Raw genomic sequence first — 19,774 nt, 5'->3', positions numbered from 1 at the left:
GTTGTAAAGTTAGCGTAAGCCGGAACGACTTAATGTTCGGTTCCCCGTTACTCCTGCGCTGTCCTGGCATTGTTTATTTATTCTTCGCTCAAAAATGGAAACATCACAGCGTTCAATTTGTAGTATGAAGTTCAAGCCATGGCATACACGTACCAAAAAGTATAAAAATTGACTTGCTGAATTAAATCTGGTAAGTTTTTATTTAAAATTACTTAGATATTAGGAGTCCCGAATATTTTCACAAGTAGTCATTGTGTGAAATGTTGAGGAGATTGAGCAGGGTCCTGTTCGTTTTTGACCGTCTTAAAATGTAACATTTTCGGGTATAAATCTTGGTAGACCTGTACATGTTTATGCAGACCTCGCAAGGCTTTTTCAAGGCTCACCTGAAAGCAGCATCAGGTTATTTGGTTTGACTTTATTTAATAATCGAACAATTGTCGTCAAACCGGTTCTAGTTGTTGGAGCTTTTATTACGACGCATCTAAGGGAACATTTTTTTGGTGGTGGAGGAAAGCCCACAGGGGAAATCCACCGTGTCTTTGGAGGGATAACAATTAACCCTGTCAGACATCACTCTGTGGGGATGGAACCGATATACTAGCGAGTCTATGATGAGTGGTCTGAAGCTAACGCTTGATTGCACACAGTAGAAATGTCACTGTGCGCTTTATTAGCGATCACCTTTACAGGGGTACATTCGCGTTACCGGTTGAAACGGTTGAACCGGTTGAACCTGTAAAGAAAACGACAGGTACAGATTTGGACCGAGGCTGACCTCAGGAAAATTTGGTACGTGTAGATTGAGGGGTCCAGACGTACCTGGCCGAAACTAAACTGCTGAATATTGCTAGTTTGCGTTATTTTTTTCTAAAACAATGTCAAGCCACATGTATTTTTTAAGATACGTTATGTAATTTAGTGGACGCGTGAGAGAAGGGCAGAATATTCTTGATACATTGTTTATTATTCTCCGAAACTGTGGATTTTTAGCTCTGCTTATAGAACGGTCCAAGTGTGTTCGTTTATCGTGGAAAATTTCTGCGCCACACGTACCGTTTCAACCGGTAACGCGAATGTAGCCCTGTTGAGTACTTTGATTCCTTAGGAGTGTTAAGGTATTTCGTACGGGCTCATGTCAGTGTATATAGTATGAGACTGTCTCATAACTTTTCCTCAAAATGAAAAAAAATTGGAAGTTGGTTGGTATACCCATGTCAGGAAAAATGTCAATAATGACCTTTGCAGATTTTTTTTGTTGCAAATATTGTTGACTTTGCCTGAAAAGTAACATTTAAATGCAGAATTTTAGTGACGCAAAAATTGCATTGAATATTATAATTCATGAAAACACTTACCTGTACATGGATTTCTGGAGTATCCGTGTATTGACTATTATCGAGAAAAATGAAAGAAAATACTTCAAATCTCAAGAATGATGCATGGCATGTATTTTCAATGAATATTTCACAATAATTCATGAAGATAACAAGGCTATTGATACAAGTCAAGCCAGATTACCTGAGTGAGAACCTGAAGGTGTTTTGAATTGTGTACAGGTAAAATCACACTTGCTTTGCATGCTTTTTCCCAACTTCAGGCAGCCTTGTTGGCTTTATGCTCAGTTGTGATTTATTCAGTGGAAATATATGCTATTATTCTGGAGATTTGACACATTTTCTTTGGGCTGTTTGATGCCATTCAAATTTAAATGGGGGTACCCCATACTACAGATTAATATTCAATGACAGTTAATGTATAGGGCAGTTATACCTGTCTATTTGACGTTTGCGCTGCAATAATCCATTGTATCAAACCAAGTACATTTTGTTCAGGGTTATAATACTATGAACAAAAATGAATAGTTATAAATAATAAAAACAGGATCAAAAAGTAAACGGACGTATGTATGAAGCATCCTTTAATTTGGTGAAGGAGAACCAATTTTGTATTTATAAACGGTGGGTATATATGACCCCCTTAGGGGCATAGGGGTGGGGCTCTGTTTGAAATTTGTTCTCGCTAAATCTCAAGTACTGGATGGATCTTTCTGAAATTTCATATGTACTTACAGCAACTACAATGGAGTGATATATTTTAACTTCATACCAATTATTTTAAACATATTCAGCTGAGTGATACAGGCCCTCTGGGCCTCTTGTTTCTAACCTTATTATACAGTTAAGTATGGGGTTGAGGGATATAGCAAGTTTCTGGTGTTCCGAGACCAGGTCTTTTTCCCGAGGCGAAGCCGAGGGAAATAGGCATGGTCAAGGGATACCATAAACTTGCTATATCCCTCAACCCCATACTTAAACCGTTTTATTATACTGATACACACTGCAGAGATAGTTTTAACTAGAAAATATTTGTAAACCATAAGCTGTATAGCTTCACGTCCCAACTACCCTTTTGGAGCCAAATTATTCCGAGTTCGGTAGCAAGCTCCGCCCACTTCGCCCGACGCTTCCGAGTTCAGTAACAAGCTCCTCCGCCCACCTCTCTCCTGATTGGCTCTGCGGAAACACCCGAGTGTAGACCTGTGTGTTTTGGTTCCCAGACTAACAAACAGGACTAAAAGTGGGGATATATTCGATTTAACCAATTACTTTTATATAGAGTAAATAAAGTATTTATATTTAAATAAAAAAATAAGACTTGTTCTTAAGCCGCTGGTTCCATGTTAGATTGTTTTCTAATCAGAAGAAAACTCATTAAATGGTGTTTATTATAGACAGTACTATCAGCAACACGTTAAGAATTGCATAATCAGGAACTTTTTGCCACAGTTTAACACTCACCATTTTCGCTCTCCATTATGATTGAGAGCAAATTTATCATGCATGACAGCAAATATTAGCAAACAATATTTAAATACATTTATGTATAATCTATATGCAGTGTAAATTTATGCATATATGCCAAGGGCAAAATTTACACTGGGCGAATACTGATTTCAATGGCAGAGGGCGAAATTTGACTGAGCAAAAGTTCCTTGATATAGAGTAATAATTTAATCTTGCCTGTAACAAGCATTTTCATTGGCTTAAACATTTATGTTATCAGCCCATAACGAAAAATGACGTCACCGTTTGTAACGTCGCTTTTGATTGGCTGATACAGCGGCGTAATAATTTCTAAGAGAAAAGAGTCCATCAATAAAAGTGGATTTCCACAGGGATTGTGTAGAGTAGATTAAATTATAAGGATTAACTTGAATATATTTTTTATGTTATGTAGCTATAATACAAAAAAAACGGAGTATACTCTCATCATAAACCGCTTTGCGGTTTTTTCAGAGTACTTTCTGTTTTTTTGTGTTATATATCTTCATAACATAAAAAATATATATTCAAGTGAATCCTTAAATAACATCACAGCCAACTGTATATTGTATTATGAGATTCTGAACCTTCGATCTAGAGCTGGAGATTGGGGTTTTCAAGGTAAAATAATGATACACAAAATGTATCTACCTAGTATTTAGAAATCACACACATGATTACATGTATGTAAATTATTTATAAGTGTACATACAGGGAAAATCCTGGAATTTGAGAGCAGTTGGCAATTTCAGCAAATGTAAAATGAAAGGAAAATTGAAACCTAGGAGGGGTCAATTTCAGTTTTGAATGATCAATGGCCCGGCCCCACGGCATGGCTCCCTGCAGGATTATATCCCTGTACATATATATACTATTGGCCAGAAACACCTACAGGTAATTAATTTAGACTAAAAAAAGTACTGGAAACAGCTCACTGTCATTGGTTTAAACTTTGTTTTATTCAAATGTTTTGACATTACATGTATATTGAAATTATAATACAAATTGTATATTTCTTGAAATAGAAAAGGAAACAAAAATAGGTGTCATGACACTTATGTAAATTTGTTACCTGTCATTGATAATTTTCTTTTAACAGATCAGAATCATGAGTTCATCACTTTTGTCTGAATGGCAGTCAGAAAGTTCTCTGCCAATCTGCCTAGAACATCTGTTTAACACGAAGATTGGCTCCGATGTGAGATTTGTGGTCGGTGACAGACAGGATGTAGTGAGGGGACATAGAAGTATTCTGATCTGTCGAAGTCCTGTCTTCTGTGCCCTATTGACCTCTCAGAAACCAGACCCTGTCTTTTCTGAATGGTCTGTGATAGTGGCCAACACTTTTAAGAATATCTTCAACGTCTTCCTCAGGTCAGTATTGTAACATTCTTTAACTCATTCACCCCTGAAGTTTCATAGTGAACTATTCCAACCTTTGAATTGGAAGAGCTCAAATGTGTCTTTAGGGGTGAATGAGCTAACTTAATCAACAACCAGTGTACTAGCATCTTGGATACGCCAGAGCCTGTATTCATGAAACCGTTGTCCTGCTCAAGCATAGATTTTGTGCTAAAGCCGAATATTTTGTTCCCGCAATAAGTTAAGAAGACAATCATATTTTGTCAATGATTTGAGAAAACATTAAAGCAGAAAACTGTTTTCAATGTTTACATTTGGCATTTTGATCGTTTGACAGGATTTAAGGTAGTTACAAGAAAAATGATGTGAGCACAGAATCCATTCTTGAGCACGAGAATGGTTTCATGAATATAGTGGGTTACGCTCACTTTCGCTCTCTGCACCCCTGGAATATTTCATAGCAAAATTGAAGGCACGTGCCTAGCTATTTGATTAGTCAGAGGTAAAAAAAAACCTGACTAATCGTTAGGCTGATACCTGTCCTTTGAAGATTACAGAAGAGCGACATCTGACTTCAAAGCAGTTACGTGACTGGGAGATTCTTTTGATGTCCCTATCAAAGGATCAAACTAGTTTTCTCATCTCATCCACAAGGTTATGCACACTGAGCGTTCGATGTTGTCATTACATATTCCAGTGGTTCATAGAGCAAAAATGAGCGTAACCCGTGGAATATCGAGGATGGTGTACTAGACAAAATTCTCATGTTGATCGAACATGCATTTTCTTCAACTTCTTATTACATAATATTACATTAACAATTTAACATTGTTATTCTTAGCCTGCAAAATGGTGGATTCAGGGTTTGACGCTAACGGTTTTGGTTGGCAGTCCACAGGACTAGTTGAACAGAATGATTGAATCGTACTGGAGGATGCCCGGAGCCCTCGGTATCACGGAAGCAGTAAGGAAGACGGCAGGTAGAGAGTTGGGGAACGAAGCGGAAGGGGCACCACGATGGCTGTGGATGCGGAGAGGAGACAGTAGCTGGAACCAACCGTCGGGAAGTAGGGACTGACACCCCTGCTGACCCACCATCCAGAGAGAGTTCCAGGTTAGGGGTTGAAACCCTCGACGATGGATGGACCTGGCTGATGACGACGACGGTTGAGCAGCAACAACAACAGTTGTATTCAGGTACACATCCTCCAGCACGATTGGCCCAGGAATCCTCTGCAGCCTACTTCCACAGGAAAGTTCCATGCCTGCCAGCCTTTTCTGCCACACTCCTCTGTCAGCTCCGCATACTTGCTCTTCTTCCGTTTGTGCGCTGATTCACACCTTTTCTCCCACGGCACAGTCAGTTCCACCATCACCAGTTTCTTCTTGCTGGGTGATAACAACACTGTCTGGTCCTAGTGTTGTCTCCAGGATCTCCGGAAAAAACAATGTCCTCCCTCCAAGATCCACACGTATCTCCCAGTCTCCTGCACCTTCAAGAATACACAGGTTGGCATTCCTTGCTGTTCCCAATGGTGTCTGTCCCTCTCTGTGGAACATTGGTCCCCTTTGTGTTCCATGTGTTCTTCCTTTCCCTCTCAAGAGTGTGAGCAAGTTGCCCTAACACCTGGTTATGTCTCCAAGTGTATCAGCCCTTTGCCAGCGCTACCTCGCAGGAAGAGAGAATGTGTTCCCGATTGCCGGGTCTTCCACATTGGTGACATGTGGGATCTTCCACCAATCCCCATCTGTGAAGATTTGTCGGTGTTGGAAGCACATCATAGACCGCCCTGAGAATGAACTGTAGCTGCCATGATGTGTATCTCCAGATCTCTGTCCATGTCATCTTCTTCCCTTCCGTCTCCCATTGGGTCCATGCCCTTGAATCCCGTCTCCACTGCTTTCACCTTCCTTGCTTCCTCTTCCTGTTGTTTTGAAGTTTATCTGTATTTTAATTAAGCAGTTCTCCAAAAGGATTATTCTTATTTTATTATTCTACAAGTCCAAAGGACCAGTTAGGTTAGTTGATTCACTATAGTCCTTGCTGAAATCTACCAGTCTCAGACGAGAGGACTAGTGTTAATGTGCTTGATACTGGTACTTATTGTGATAGTGATTAACACCCAGGCATTCCTCGCAGGCGGCCGGGGTTTGGTATGTTTGGATGTTGTGGTATCTGTGCTGTAGCATTCAAGTGAGGTGTAACTATAAATGATGCCGTTGGAAGCACAGTCCCACTACAAACAGAACACATTACATCTCCAGCTCACAGGCAGGCATACTCACATAGGAAGATATTAGCCAGTTGGCATAGGACTAGTAGGTAGCGCCTGATAAGGCAGCTCCTGCGAATTCCTCAAAATTGTATTGATTAATGTTTATATATGCTGATTGTATTTATTGTATATCTATGTACTGTAAAGCGCATTATACTTGGCTTATGTTAGCTAGATAGAGCGCTATATCAAATATTGTATATTATTGAAATATATGAAATTTTACAAGCAATATATAGGGCTGTAGCAAATTATATTTTGGAATTATAACAAAATTATGTTTAAATCTTTTGCAGGTATCTGTACACAGATCATGTGGACGAGCATATGACGAAACATGTGACCAAGGCCTTACTTAGTCTGGCCAAGGAGTATCGCGTCAACAGACTCGTCAGTCACTGCGAGAGATTCTTAAAGGAGATCGAGAGTAGAGAATCCCATTGTGACAATTTAAGGAATGTCTCAAAAGTGGATGATGGAAAACATCCAACTATGGGAAGTGTGTTGCAGTCTTCTAGTGACAATAACATGTACTTGGTGAATACTACACGGAAAACGTGTGTGAGTGGGAGAAACAGTTCAAGGATAACAGAGACACCGCAGACAGCCCAGGAAAGAACTGATCGGGAGACTAGCGATACATGTTCACGTGATACAAATGAAATTCAACCACAACATATAAAGGTGGAAGTTCAAGAGGATTGTTTTGATAATACTGAGAATACTTCACAGAATTTATTGTCAGAAAATCCTGAGGTCAGAAACTACAATAACGACAGCACTTCACAGAATGTAACGTTGGAAAAAAGCTATGCTGACGACGCTTCGGGGAATAGCAATGAAAGTCAATTGCGACCCATCAAGACAGAAATTATAGATGAATCATTTTGCCACACTTACACTGTTTCACGGAATATTGGAGTTGTGTTGGAAAATCTTGAGGATGGTAGCTACACATTTCCTGCCAATATTTTACCAGACAAGAATGAAAGTCAAACAGAACATATCAAGGAGGAAGTTTCCGAGGAAACCACAGAGATTGAAACTCCTGAGAAAAGAAACTGTACTGTGAGTAATTCCAAGGAAATGAAGACAGCTACTTCACAGAAAGTACCGAACAAAACTGCAGTGGACAAAAATGACTCGGAAAGAAATTCAGAAACAGTAAAGATGGAAATTCGTGGCATTGAAACAGACACGAAGAATGTTTGCCAGCCTGTTGATAAAGAGCTGGTTCTGAGGGTTGAGAAAGTTGTGCTGCTAACAAGACTGACTCCAGACAGTAGAGGTAATTATAATTACACGTGATTTAAGTTGAATTTTCAGTTAATATAATGTAAAACACTTTCTTTGATACACTTTTTCGAAAAAGATTCCTGACCAGCCATAACTTATACATAGAGGATTTGTCATTGCAGGGTTTTTGCTAGGTGTGTATAGGGTCCAGTACAGCGACCCATTCCAAATTGAAAAATGACCCTGTATTTTCCCAATTTCAGTCATTATTTTCCCAATTGGATTAAAAAGAATGTTTATAGAAATATCCAGTCATTATATGTGCAACATTCAAAGACTAATATTACCGTCTATGAAGGAGCGAGCATTCAAAATACATAAATGACGTGACTTCAATGGATTACCTGAGTATTAAATTTATATTGAATGAGTTGCAATTTGGAACTTTAGTCGTAGGAAAACTTCAAGTTATACGAGTGTTCGAGTTAGGCGGGTTCATATATTTGGTATGAAATGTACTGTTTGGACATATATAGCACTAGCAGTCGTTGATTTGTACTAATTAATAGCGAATGCTTATAATCAATTAATGGATGATATATGTAATCAATAGGACAAATACATGTATGTTATTTTATAATAAACACCCTTACAAAAGTAGAGTAAGATTTTTCCCGAAAAACGTACTTTCGTTTAACGCGATGAAAACGGTTGGACCATATTGCGATTTCGTTATGAAATATGGACGGGCCTAGTGATTAGATTTGGCTAGTCTTGGGAAAGTCTTTCTATGTCTTCATTTATATTTGCGAGTCCGTCAAGTTTTACCTCTGAAGTGTTATATTTACGATGCTGAAATGAAAGTGCGCAAGTCTAAAACAAATCACTGTAATGGAGCGTACGCATAGTTGATTGTTGAAAACACACACAAACATATTATATCGTACATGTAACACATTAATTCATTAAAGCCAAATGTGACACCTGACACCTCCTCAACACAATGTAATCAACAGCAATTATCGTATTGTTCTTAAAATCTCTCGATTGACTTTCAAAGCCATACTGGCTCCTGTAAAAACACAAACCCTTGAAGCTGTCCTATGTTGTGATTTTGACTGTGGAACTCTTTTATGCATGACCACGCTTTGTGACCAATTTTCCGGTTTGGACTGTCGTCAATTCAGGTGTACAAATGTGATCATTAAACGAAATCGCAGTAAGAACAGAGTACTGTTGATCAACATTGATGAAGTTTTTTCTGATGAACAACGTGGTTTTGACAGTCCGCACACTTTACAGTCTTAAGCTTTATCGTAAATTATTTTTACCAATTTCATGCTAGTCTACTCACGAAAGATGTTCATAAACACGCAATGGCGAAATGCCGTCGTATTGCGTTTTATTTGTATCAAAGAATAAATAATTGACGAAATGAAATTCGAACACTATTTCAGTAGGCGATGTTTTGATGTTGGATTTACGCTATTGAAACCAATATCTTACTTCGAGGTATCAAGTTTTTCGAGTTTTCAGGGTTCGAATTATCAGAGTTTTATTTACTAAGATAAAGAAGAGATTTGGCCGGGACCGGAGACATACTTTGAGATAAACGGGGTCTTCGCGTTATAAGAGTTCGAGTTAACAAGATTCGACAGTATATATATATTATATATATACATTTCCAATGTGAGTTAATTGCCATTGCAGGGAAAATCCTGGAATTTGAGAGCAGTGGGCAATTTGAGCAATTTGTAGTCAAAACCAAAATTAAAAGGGGCCATTCTATGTAAAATTAAAAGAAAATTGACACTGTTATATATAAAAATGAGGTATAATAAATTATTTATTACTTGCCAACTTCAATGAAAACATTCCAAAAGGAGTGTGTGTGTTTGGAGTTTCACATTCTTCTCAACAGCTATAAGCTTAACCCTTGCAACCCCCATGTAACTTAAGTATACTCTTCTGTGCATTGATATGGATGAGTCCATTATGGTCTACAGTGGTGATCATGATCAGGAGACAGGAACCAATGGAGAGGTGATACTGCCACAGACAAAGAATCTTGTATTATTTCATTCTTTGACTCTCTTTCTTATGCATGGTTGAGTTTCTATATGGTACCGGTATTTCTCTATTTTATCCATGTTTGTCTGTGTGCATGGGAAGTATTTCTGTAACTCTTGTCCTGGCCATTTGTATTTGAGCGTTTGGTACAGTTGTGGGACCGCACAACGCACCAAAAATAGCGTGTGCACACCGTGCATACATCGTTCACACACCGTCCGCACATCGTCCACACATGGTGCGCACAACTGTGCGATTTAGCAATCGTTCGCCCCGTTGTGCGATTCTCTCCGCACAACTGTGCGATTTGGTATCATTTGAAGATCAAAATTACGGAATGACAAAAATACGGAAGGCTTGTATACGATAATGTACACTGTGTATATATCTGTAATTTCTCATCACAATAATCAAGATTACACAATTTCACAATGCGTGTTACACAGTATTACAGCGACCGTAAGACTGTCAAGAATGGGTTTGGCTCCAAGGTAACAGAACAGGTAAATAACAATTTTATGAGTGTCCGGAGTTTTACCTGACCAGTGCCTGACACACAGAGCTGATATGCGATACCGTTTGACCGTAATGAATAGTATTTGTTATTTGCATTCGTTTGCCTATAGCTCCCCTTCACCTGGATTTTCACACCCCCGGCCTTACCCGACGAGTTACGTAAGTGCCCCAGGCGGGGAGAAAACTACGGTCCAGGGACATGTACAAAGTGGTTATGTTTACCTGTATACGGGATTGTGTTGTAATTTTACATGTGACGATTAAGTTTGTTTAAAAACACAGAAAACACAATTTCTAAATATAAGAATGTATAGACAGAAAGAAAAATTATATAAGTTTATAGATGTTGCTAGAATATAGAAACATACGTAAACATCAGGTTAATATGTTTAAACACAAAACCGTATAAATTGTTAAGGCATTCCTCAATTTGCACCAACCACGATTGTTATCGCACAGCGTCCGTCCATCGTGCGCACAGATGTGCGCAAGCAATGATCGTCCAGCTTTTTATCGTTCGCCCATCGTGCACACACCGTTCACACGCCGTGCACACATCGTGCGCACACCGCACATCGTGTAACGTTGTGCGATCCCACAACTGTAGTAGTGTTCTTAGCCTCTCCCTCCTGTTTGTGTGTCTAGGACTGGAGCCTATGGAAACAGATCAGGGACGAAACATAAGAAGGATGAATCAAATCGGAAGTGAGGACGAAATTTCATTCCAAGATGATACGAATGAAGATCCGAATTACACACTTTCTGATTCTGAGGTTGGAGGTGATGACGAAGACTGGATGATGGGAAAAGGTGAAAAGATTGCAGATCTATGAAAGTTCCAAATATATCCCAACTGAAGGGAGAAGTCATAATGGATTCAGTGAAATGAAAGATTTAAATGTCCTCAAACCAGCTACTCCTAAGAAAATTAGCCACAAAATTGTTCCTACGATGTCACTTACCCTGCAATTCATACCAAAAGTACACAAAGAACTCCAACCGGGAAAATTCAAAGTCTGGTAGGTTGTATGACAGACTTCACGCTTGTCCTTTCTGTGAAAAACTGTTGAGTATAATATTCAAATGCATGTGGAACAAAAACACTGAACAGAAACGGAAGTTCAGGACGTTATTGCTCTGAAGAGGAAGATAGACAAGGCAAGTGAATCATGTAGGACATCTCCTAATCTGAAAATAAAAATATTGCAAAAACTTCTTCGTAATACGGGTGAAAATTTTCAAATGAAGGTCCCCTCTTGTTATCACGGCGAAAAATGCCTGTGCTTTTATATATATAACATACAGGATTATGGTCCGTGTCCGGAGTGTGAGGAATGGTTCGTACTCGACCACCACATCAAGAGGCATCAAATGATCTGTCCGGGATCAAAGAGAACAGAATCAGGTGAAACAAATATGCCTAATGGTTCAACTGTCATCCGGTCACATATAATAAAGGGAGAGATAGATGCATGTTCAAACAGACTTAAAAGAGAAGTCTTTCTGTGTATGATCCGAGACGATGAAACAGAAGCTGCACAAGACGACAGACTGATCACTACTTTAGGTGACCTAATCTATAACAATATACTCTATAAAGGGAAACTTTCCCTAATTACGTACCCTGCCTAATGAGAGCAAATTTATCATGACAACAAATATTACTACACAACATACAACATGTAGTAGTTACATGTGAATGGTAAAATTAACACCGAGCGAACCTTGATTTTATTGGGAAAGGGGAAAATTTCCCAGTATACAGTATTTTTGTTATTAGATGAAAACGCCGTCAAGGCTGTACAAATATTTAAAGTATCCCATGTCATATCGTCATGTTTTTGTTGTTAAAAACTATATACATTATTTAAGTTCATGTTCTTCATGCATGGGTTGCATTTGAAATGGGAAATATTGTCCGGCCAGTCTTCTTCATGATTTGTCAAATCAAATTGTTATTGTTCCATTTCATGATTAAGGATCAGAGGTCAGCTAAAGTGGATAAAAAGATGTACAAATATCACCTTAATCCTTTCACCCCTATGTAACATTAGTAGAATCTACCATGCATCGATATGGATGAGTCCATTTTGGTCTACAGTGGTGAAAGGGTTGAGTTCTATAGGCCTTTGGATATGACTTTTGACCAGTATCTAGGGTAGGTTCCTTGAATGGTATGTTATTAAGTGTCCTCGTATATATGACATTCAAGGTAACACAAGTCATACTCATTGAAATATTTTAAACAGCTTTATCTGAACAATCATGAGCCATAGAGCCACAGTACTATCAGGATTGGACCCAGGGTCCTGTTTGGTCCCCGCCCCTGGGGGCTTAGTTCTCTACATACGAATGGTCGAGAAATGGCTGCTACCTTGATTGTTTCCAAGAAATAGACCTGTCCCTTAGAAATTCATCCCATGATCAGTAAAAAGATATGTTTGAGATTCCCATCCCAAAGGGGGTAATTTGCGCATTTAATCTTTGAAAAACTACTTTTCTTTATCAGTTGAACCAATTTCAAATACATATATCTGCATTCTCACACTCCACAAGTATACGTTATGATTTTCTTCTTAGCATACTTTACAAGGTGACTAGATTGTTAACAGTGTTTTTCTATAAATAACATTGGTAACCTTGACCTTTGCCCCCTTTTACATGAAACCATATAAGGAATGCTCATACCTGACAAACACATCATCTCATAATGATCGTCTATCACTTGATAAGGTGACTAGGTTGGTTTTACTGTACTTCAGAATTGTACACAATAATCCATTTAAATTTTGAGAGGTTATGTCCTGATAAAATCAGGAGGGATCAGTTTGTACCAGCATGTAGATAATACAAGTAGTAATAGCAATATTGACTAACTGTTAAGTTGTGTGTCCTGCATTAAATAATGTAGGAAAAAACAAACGGATTTAGAAGTCCAATCTTTTAAAAACTTCAAATAATGTTAATAATATTAATGTAAAGTAAAATCATATATTTTCGTGGGGCATTGAATTTCATTTACATCGTGTATAACAAAAATCCACGAAATTAAATCCCCACCAAAAACATAAATTTGGTATAATATAGATAGGGACAATCAGAAATTAGTGAAATATAATGTCCTTGAAACAGGCTAGTATATGAAAAACAACGAAATGTTAACCCCACGAAAATAAATGATTCTGCGGTGAAAAAACAAGGTTTGTGACGTCTCATTTATAAACTCATCACACTTTGGCGACAGGTGGCCGGTAAGCACTATCTGTTTGTTTCTGGCTATATATATAGTATCGACCAAGGATATCGGAGAGAAAGGGATAAATACTCATCATATAACGGCTCAAAATGAACTATGAATTTACGCATGATAGTTTTAAATTTCATCAAATGTCAAGTTTTGTATTTTATTTTCCTCCAAGCAATTAAAATCTTGTTAATCTTATTGTTAGTTATTATACATTGTTCAGCATCATTTGAGGATGGAATACTAGGCGTGTATCATATTTGATTCAATATTAAGCTGACAGGATGACTGACAGCCAGTCTCATTATTGTGTGTGTATGTACTCAATGCACATGAACAACTACACAAGGAATGTTATAAGAGTTTGACTGTTGAAATATTCCAGAAAAGGTGGATGTGACAGTTCATTAATGTCTGAGTATATACAAGTTGATAAAAGCGAAATGTGTGTTATAGTTGATATGGTTATATGATGTATTCTACTTTTACAAAGAATGAAACGTCTCTGAGTTACTACTCATAGACTGTCAAAAGCGACTAACACGCTCTACTGTAGAGCTTGTTAGTCGCTTACGACAGTCAGCGTGGTGTCATTGCAAGTAAAATTGACTTTCAACAAATACTTACCTTCACATGGCATGGCAATGGCTTGTTTGTTTTGTGTTTAAACAGACAAAGTGATTTGAAGGTGGGTACACAATGAGACACTACCGGAAGAAAATTGGAACGCAGGAAAAGAAAAAAATAGGAAAGTGGGAAAAGAAAAAAATAGTTGGCAGTTACAAGACTATGAACTGACAACAGTAAAATAATCCAATGTATTAAAAAAAAAGTTGGTGTTCTGGTGCTTGATCAGTCTTATATTGATTTATATCTTTCATTCTTTTGATAAGAAAATTATCTTCATTTGTTATATTAAACGACAATAAGTGATGAAAAAGACAACACTTTATTAATCAAAATGTTATACATGCAAATAAAACGCCACCAAAATCAAAGGAATTTTAGTTGTCTACGAATGGAAATAAGTAGTCTGAAAACAGAGACAGTTTAGTCAATAACAGGGATATTGTTTAACGAAAGGAAAAGAATGATGAATATAAGACGCACACGAGATTGCACGGATACAATTTGGTAACTGAAATGAATGGCAGTGCACTATGAAGTTGTTTCGTCCTTCTAGGACTCATCGGTGATGCTAGGGAACAAAATAGTTGAAATTAGTGTAAACTATTGTTGAAACAAATCGAAAGTGCATGAAACCCCTTAACCTTTCCACCGCTGTAGACCATAATGGACTCATCCAGATCAATGCATGGTAGAGTCTACTAAAGTTATATAGGGTTAAAAGGGTTAATTATTTGAATATGCCAAATGTAAATCACGTCTTTGTACACTTAAAATTAGATCATTTAGATATATGTTGTCCAGTTACTAATAGAATACAAGTAAATTGGAAGAGAACAGTCTCAACTACTTTCCTCATCAAGAAACTCTTCCTCGTCCTCCGCTCTTAGCAGCAAACAACCGTACGTGGATATAGTTTATTACTTAGATATTTACATTTCTGCTGCTGGTCTGTAAACAAATAATAATATCGCAAGAAATTGCGTCCATAGGCCTATGAACCCATTCAAATCAGTGTCATTTTTAAGCTTTTCCTTCCCTCATGCAATTATGCTTGACCATCGCAAGATGCAATTATTTAGAAGAAATAAGGCTTTTCTATGAAGATTGTTTGCCCCGACGATACATACATTCAACTTCAATTCTGTAAGTACTAGGGAATTCCTATATTTAGATCATTGATTGCGTTAAGTTCTGGATGTAGATAATACGTATTGAACGCCAATGTTTTAATATTTATGCAGAAACGCCCGCCGCGACCATTCAGACAACAGCCCCCCTACAGAGTGCACAAGAACAGGAAGAAGAACCACGGCCTAAGAGATTCAAAGAGAGCAGTCTCAACTATTTTCCTCATCAAGAAAATCTTCCATGTCATCCGCTGTTAGCAGCATGCAGGCGTACGTGGATGTAGCTTATTACTAAGATATTTATATTTCTGCTGCTGCTAGGTTTGTAAATAAATATTATCGCAAAATAAATGCGTTTATAGGCTTAGGAACGCATTTCAACTAGTGCCTTTTTGAATGTTTTCCTTCCCTCATGCAAATATACTTGATCATCGCAAGATGCAATTATTTAGAAGAAAAAAGGCTTTTCTTTGAAGATTGTTTGCCCCAACGATACATACATTCAACTTCAATTCTGCAAGTACTAGGGAATTTCTATATTTAAATCATTGATTGCATTTAGTTCTGGATGTAGATAATACGTATTGAACGACAATGTTTTAATATTTATGCAGAAACGCCCGCCGCGACCATTCATAATGCAGAAGAAGAACCACGGCCTAAGAGATTCAAAGTTGCTTCAAATGAGGAACTGAGTGAATTGTTTGACGCCCGACACACAAAGTCTACGAAAAGGAACACCGCATGGGGGATGAAGATATTTCAAGGTAGGGTTGAACTGTAGAAATGATTGTGATAATTATACGAGATCTTCAGTGTTTCGATAACGACCTCCTTTATAACAATCACGACTATTGTTTCGACTAAACTGCAAGAAAACGACAACTACGGCTAACGTTTCAACTAAACTGCAATAAAAATGACATTCACGGTTTATGTTTCAACTAAAATACAATAAAAAATAAACGACAACTACGGCTAGTGTTTTAACTAAAATGCTATAAAAATGACAACTTCGGCTATTTTTTCTACTAAAATACAATAAAAAATGAAATCTACGGCTATTGTTTCAACTAAAATGCAATAAAAAATGACAACTTCCGCTATTGTTTTAACTAAAATACGATAAAAAATGACAATTACGGCTATTGTTTCAACTAAGCTGCTATTAAAATGTCAATTACGGCTATCGTTTCAACTAAACTACAATAAAAATGTCAATTACAGCTTTTGTTTCAACTAAAATGCAATAAAAATTGACAAGTACGGCTATTGTTTTAACTAAAATGCAATAAAACGACGATTTTATGGCTATTGTTTCAACTAAGCTGCAATAAAAATGACAATCACGGATATTATTCAACTAAAATGCAATAAAAAAATGATAATTACGGCTATTGTTTCAACACAACTGCCAATTATTTCATCAATGAGTTTCTAACTTGCACTTGAAATAAATCAATTCGTATTTTGCAGACTGGAACATAGAAATGTTCGGCAGACCGCTTGATATGGCTGCAGTCAGTGTGACAGATTTGGCAGAGGAGCTCCGAAAGTTCTACTTTGGTGCGAGACCGAATAAAGGAAGCGACCATGTGTACCAATGTAATACACTGATCAATATTCGGGCGGCAATCAACCGATACTTATCAGACACACATAGAAACATTGATATCGTCCGAGATAAGGAATTCAAACACGCAAACGGAGTCTTAGACGGGCTACTGAAACAACGGAAAAGCACAGAGCCGAGAAAGGCAATCACACAGAAAACGGTCATAGAACAAGCAGATCTACAAAAGTTCTTTACCTACCTCGAAAGTGCCGAGTCATCTCCAATTGTTCTTCGCCTTTGTGTCTGGTTTAATTTGTCGATGCATTTCGTTACAAGGGGCATGGAGTTCCATCAACAGCTAACGCCCGATTCATTAATATTCCAACATGATGAGTTCGGGGAATATGTTTCATTAGCTCACGATACACATCAGAAAAAACATCAAGGTGGTTTAAATTACAAAGAGTCGATGAATGACAAACGTATGTACAGTTGTCCCGAGTCTCCCTCTTGTCCGGTGAAAATGTTGAGACTGTTATTAGAAAAGACTGATAGAAATGCTACACATCTGTTCAATCAGTACAAGAAAGAAGCCTGCTTCTCTCCGACAACCACAAAGATTTGGTACACCACAAAACCCCTAGCGACACGGACATTCGCACGCTTCCTCTCCGATATGTGTAAGGGAGCTGATGTTGACAAGCCGTACACGCCTCATTGTTTGCGATCCACTGCAATACATCATTTAAACGACACTGGATTTGAAACAAGGCATAGCATGTACGTGTCGGACCAACGGAAGGATTTATCTCTACGCTTGTATTACCCTGCGAGATCTTCAGATCAAAGTAGATCCCAGAGCACCGCGCTCTCTGTGATGACAAGCAGTTCCTCCCAAGTCCCACTTCCCCCGGAATTGAAAGTTGTTGTTTCGAAACCAGAACAAGCAACCGAGTCCACGTAGCCGTCCACAACAATGATACATGTATCCATATCTTCAAACGGATTTGTCATTACCACCAGCAACATTACGCCCTAACCCGGATTTGTTGTTCATTTTTTCAAGATTCTGACATTAACGTCAAAACTTATACATAGATAAGGTGACGCGTATTTATAACCAAATCACTACCGTAATGGTAGGAAGTGAACATTCTCTGAAAAATAAGGTTCTTTTATTCTATTCTTCCTTGTGCCATTTTCGTTGCGCCAACGGGCGATAACTTGAGGGTCCTTGTGTTGATTTAACTCAAACTAGGTACACATATTGCATACCAATATAGCTCAGACAAGTTCGCATTTCAGACGTTTACTTGCATTGTTGGTGGAGTTGTGCACATTTTATTGCCAATTAAGGTCATTGTGCAGTAAATGCAAGAAGTTCTTTTATTTTTGTCGAGACATAGGTCCGGCGACGGCGGCGATGGTGGCGTCAACATTAAAGCGTTTGCGTTTAAGTTAGTTTCTCTGAAAGTATAAGTGCTAGACCAACCAAACTTGGACCATAGATGCATCTTAGGAAGTACATCTCAACCCATGCATGAAATGGTGGATGCGGCCTACTTTTCATGGTTCATTGACTTTGTCGGCATCTCCATCAACATTCAGTTTTTTGCGTTTCAATTAGTTTCTATGAAAGTATAAGAGCTAGACCAACCAAACTTGGACCATAGATGCATCTTAGGAAGTACATCTCAACCCATGCATGAAATGGTGGATGCGGCCTACTTTTCATGGTTCATTGACTTTGTCGGCATCTCCATCAACATTCAGTTTTTTGCGTTTCAATTAGTTTCTATGAAAGTATAAGAGCTAGACCAACCAAACTTGGACCATAGATGCATCTTAGGAAGTACATCTCAACCCATGCATGAAATGGTGGATGCGGCCTACTTTTCATGGTTCATTGACTTTGTCGGCATCTCCATCAACATTCAGTTTTTTGCGTTTCAATTAGTTTCTATGAAAGTATAAGAGCTAGACCAACCAAACTTGGACCATAGATACATCTTAGGTAGTACATCTCAACCCATGCATCAAATGTTAGAAGAGGCCTACTTTTCATGGTCCATTGACTTTGTCAGCATCTCCATCAACATTAAGTTTTTGCATTTAAGTTAGTTTCTTTGATATGTGCATTGATGGTCAAAGCGGGGCATAGGCGAGACATATCAATCAGAATGGCTTGTTTAATCAATTCCTTTCACATTTTTGAAGGTAATGCTAGAAGCAATAATGTTCAACATATGTTACGGTGTTTTTTTTTGAGTTTCCAACTTTCCACGTTTTGGTATATCTGTTTACGCGATAACTCAAGCCAAAACACTTTTCTTACTAAAAGCGCCGAGCAGGCGACACATCCACTCCCATGGAATTCTTGTTTGTACTGCAGAAACAGAAGTAAAATTATGCTCATGTAAAAGCGCGGTTACTTATAATTGTAATAATTAAAAGTTCATGCAACAGTATTAAAAAGGAAAACGGTAATGAAAGCCATGCTGCATGGCCGATAGTTCTTCACACGATATTCAAAACAAATTAAGCAAAAACCAAATCTATCTAACTGGTTTGATTTAAGCTGCGGAAGTCGTAGCTCCTTGTCAGATTGTTAACCCTTTCACCCCTAGGTAACTTTAGTAGACTCTACAATACATTTATCTGGATCAGTCCATTCTGGTCTACAGTGGTGAAAGGGTAAAGTGATACAGGTTTTGTTAAACGTCCTCATCCCAGGGCCATACATCAAAGTTTGATCATCTCAGCGAGACTTTAAGACAAATGTACACAATGTGGTTTTTGAGAAAGATCTTAAAATTTACAAATACAAATGTACTGGTATTTTCCTGCTTTTATTATCTTCAAATAATATGTATACCACAGATATGAAGTGTAATATGTACCGACATGGCTAGGGTGTGTGAATACGCCTAATG

The 19,774-nt window shown here is 38.0% G+C and overlaps 1 protein-coding gene across 2 annotated transcripts; it reads left to right on the top strand.

The window, feature by feature from the left end:
• The first annotated feature begins 95 nt into the window (after window positions 1-95).
• On the top strand, window positions 96-18,891 carry LOC110441960. Of its 2 annotated transcripts, XM_021485283.1 has the most exons (6): window positions 96-190; window positions 3,925-4,199; window positions 6,760-7,751; window positions 15,401-15,556; window positions 15,901-16,053; window positions 16,763-18,891. In XM_021485283.1, exons 2-6 carry the CDS (start codon window positions 3,934-3,936, stop codon window positions 17,803-17,805), a joined length of 2,610 nt encoding a protein of 869 aa, XP_021340958.1. In that variant the 5' UTR covers window positions 96-190; window positions 3,925-3,933; the 3' UTR covers window positions 17,806-18,891. The 2 variants fall into 2 exon arrangements, with proteins under 2 accessions (XP_021340958.1, XP_021340959.1); XM_021485284.1 differs by lacking the exons at window positions 96-190; window positions 3,925-4,199 and adding an exon at window positions 4,684-5,384.
• The last annotated feature ends 883 nt before the right edge of the window (window positions 18,892-19,774 follow it).

Source organism: Mizuhopecten yessoensis, unplaced genomic scaffold (genome assembly GCF_002113885.1).
Source record: "Mizuhopecten yessoensis strain PY_sf001 unplaced genomic scaffold, ASM211388v2 scaffold716177, whole genome shotgun sequence".
Lineage (NCBI taxonomy): Eukaryota > Metazoa > Mollusca > Bivalvia > Pectinida > Pectinidae > Mizuhopecten > Mizuhopecten yessoensis.
The sequence above is the reverse complement of the archived record's forward strand: the minus strand, read 5'-3'. Positions and strand labels throughout refer to the sequence as shown.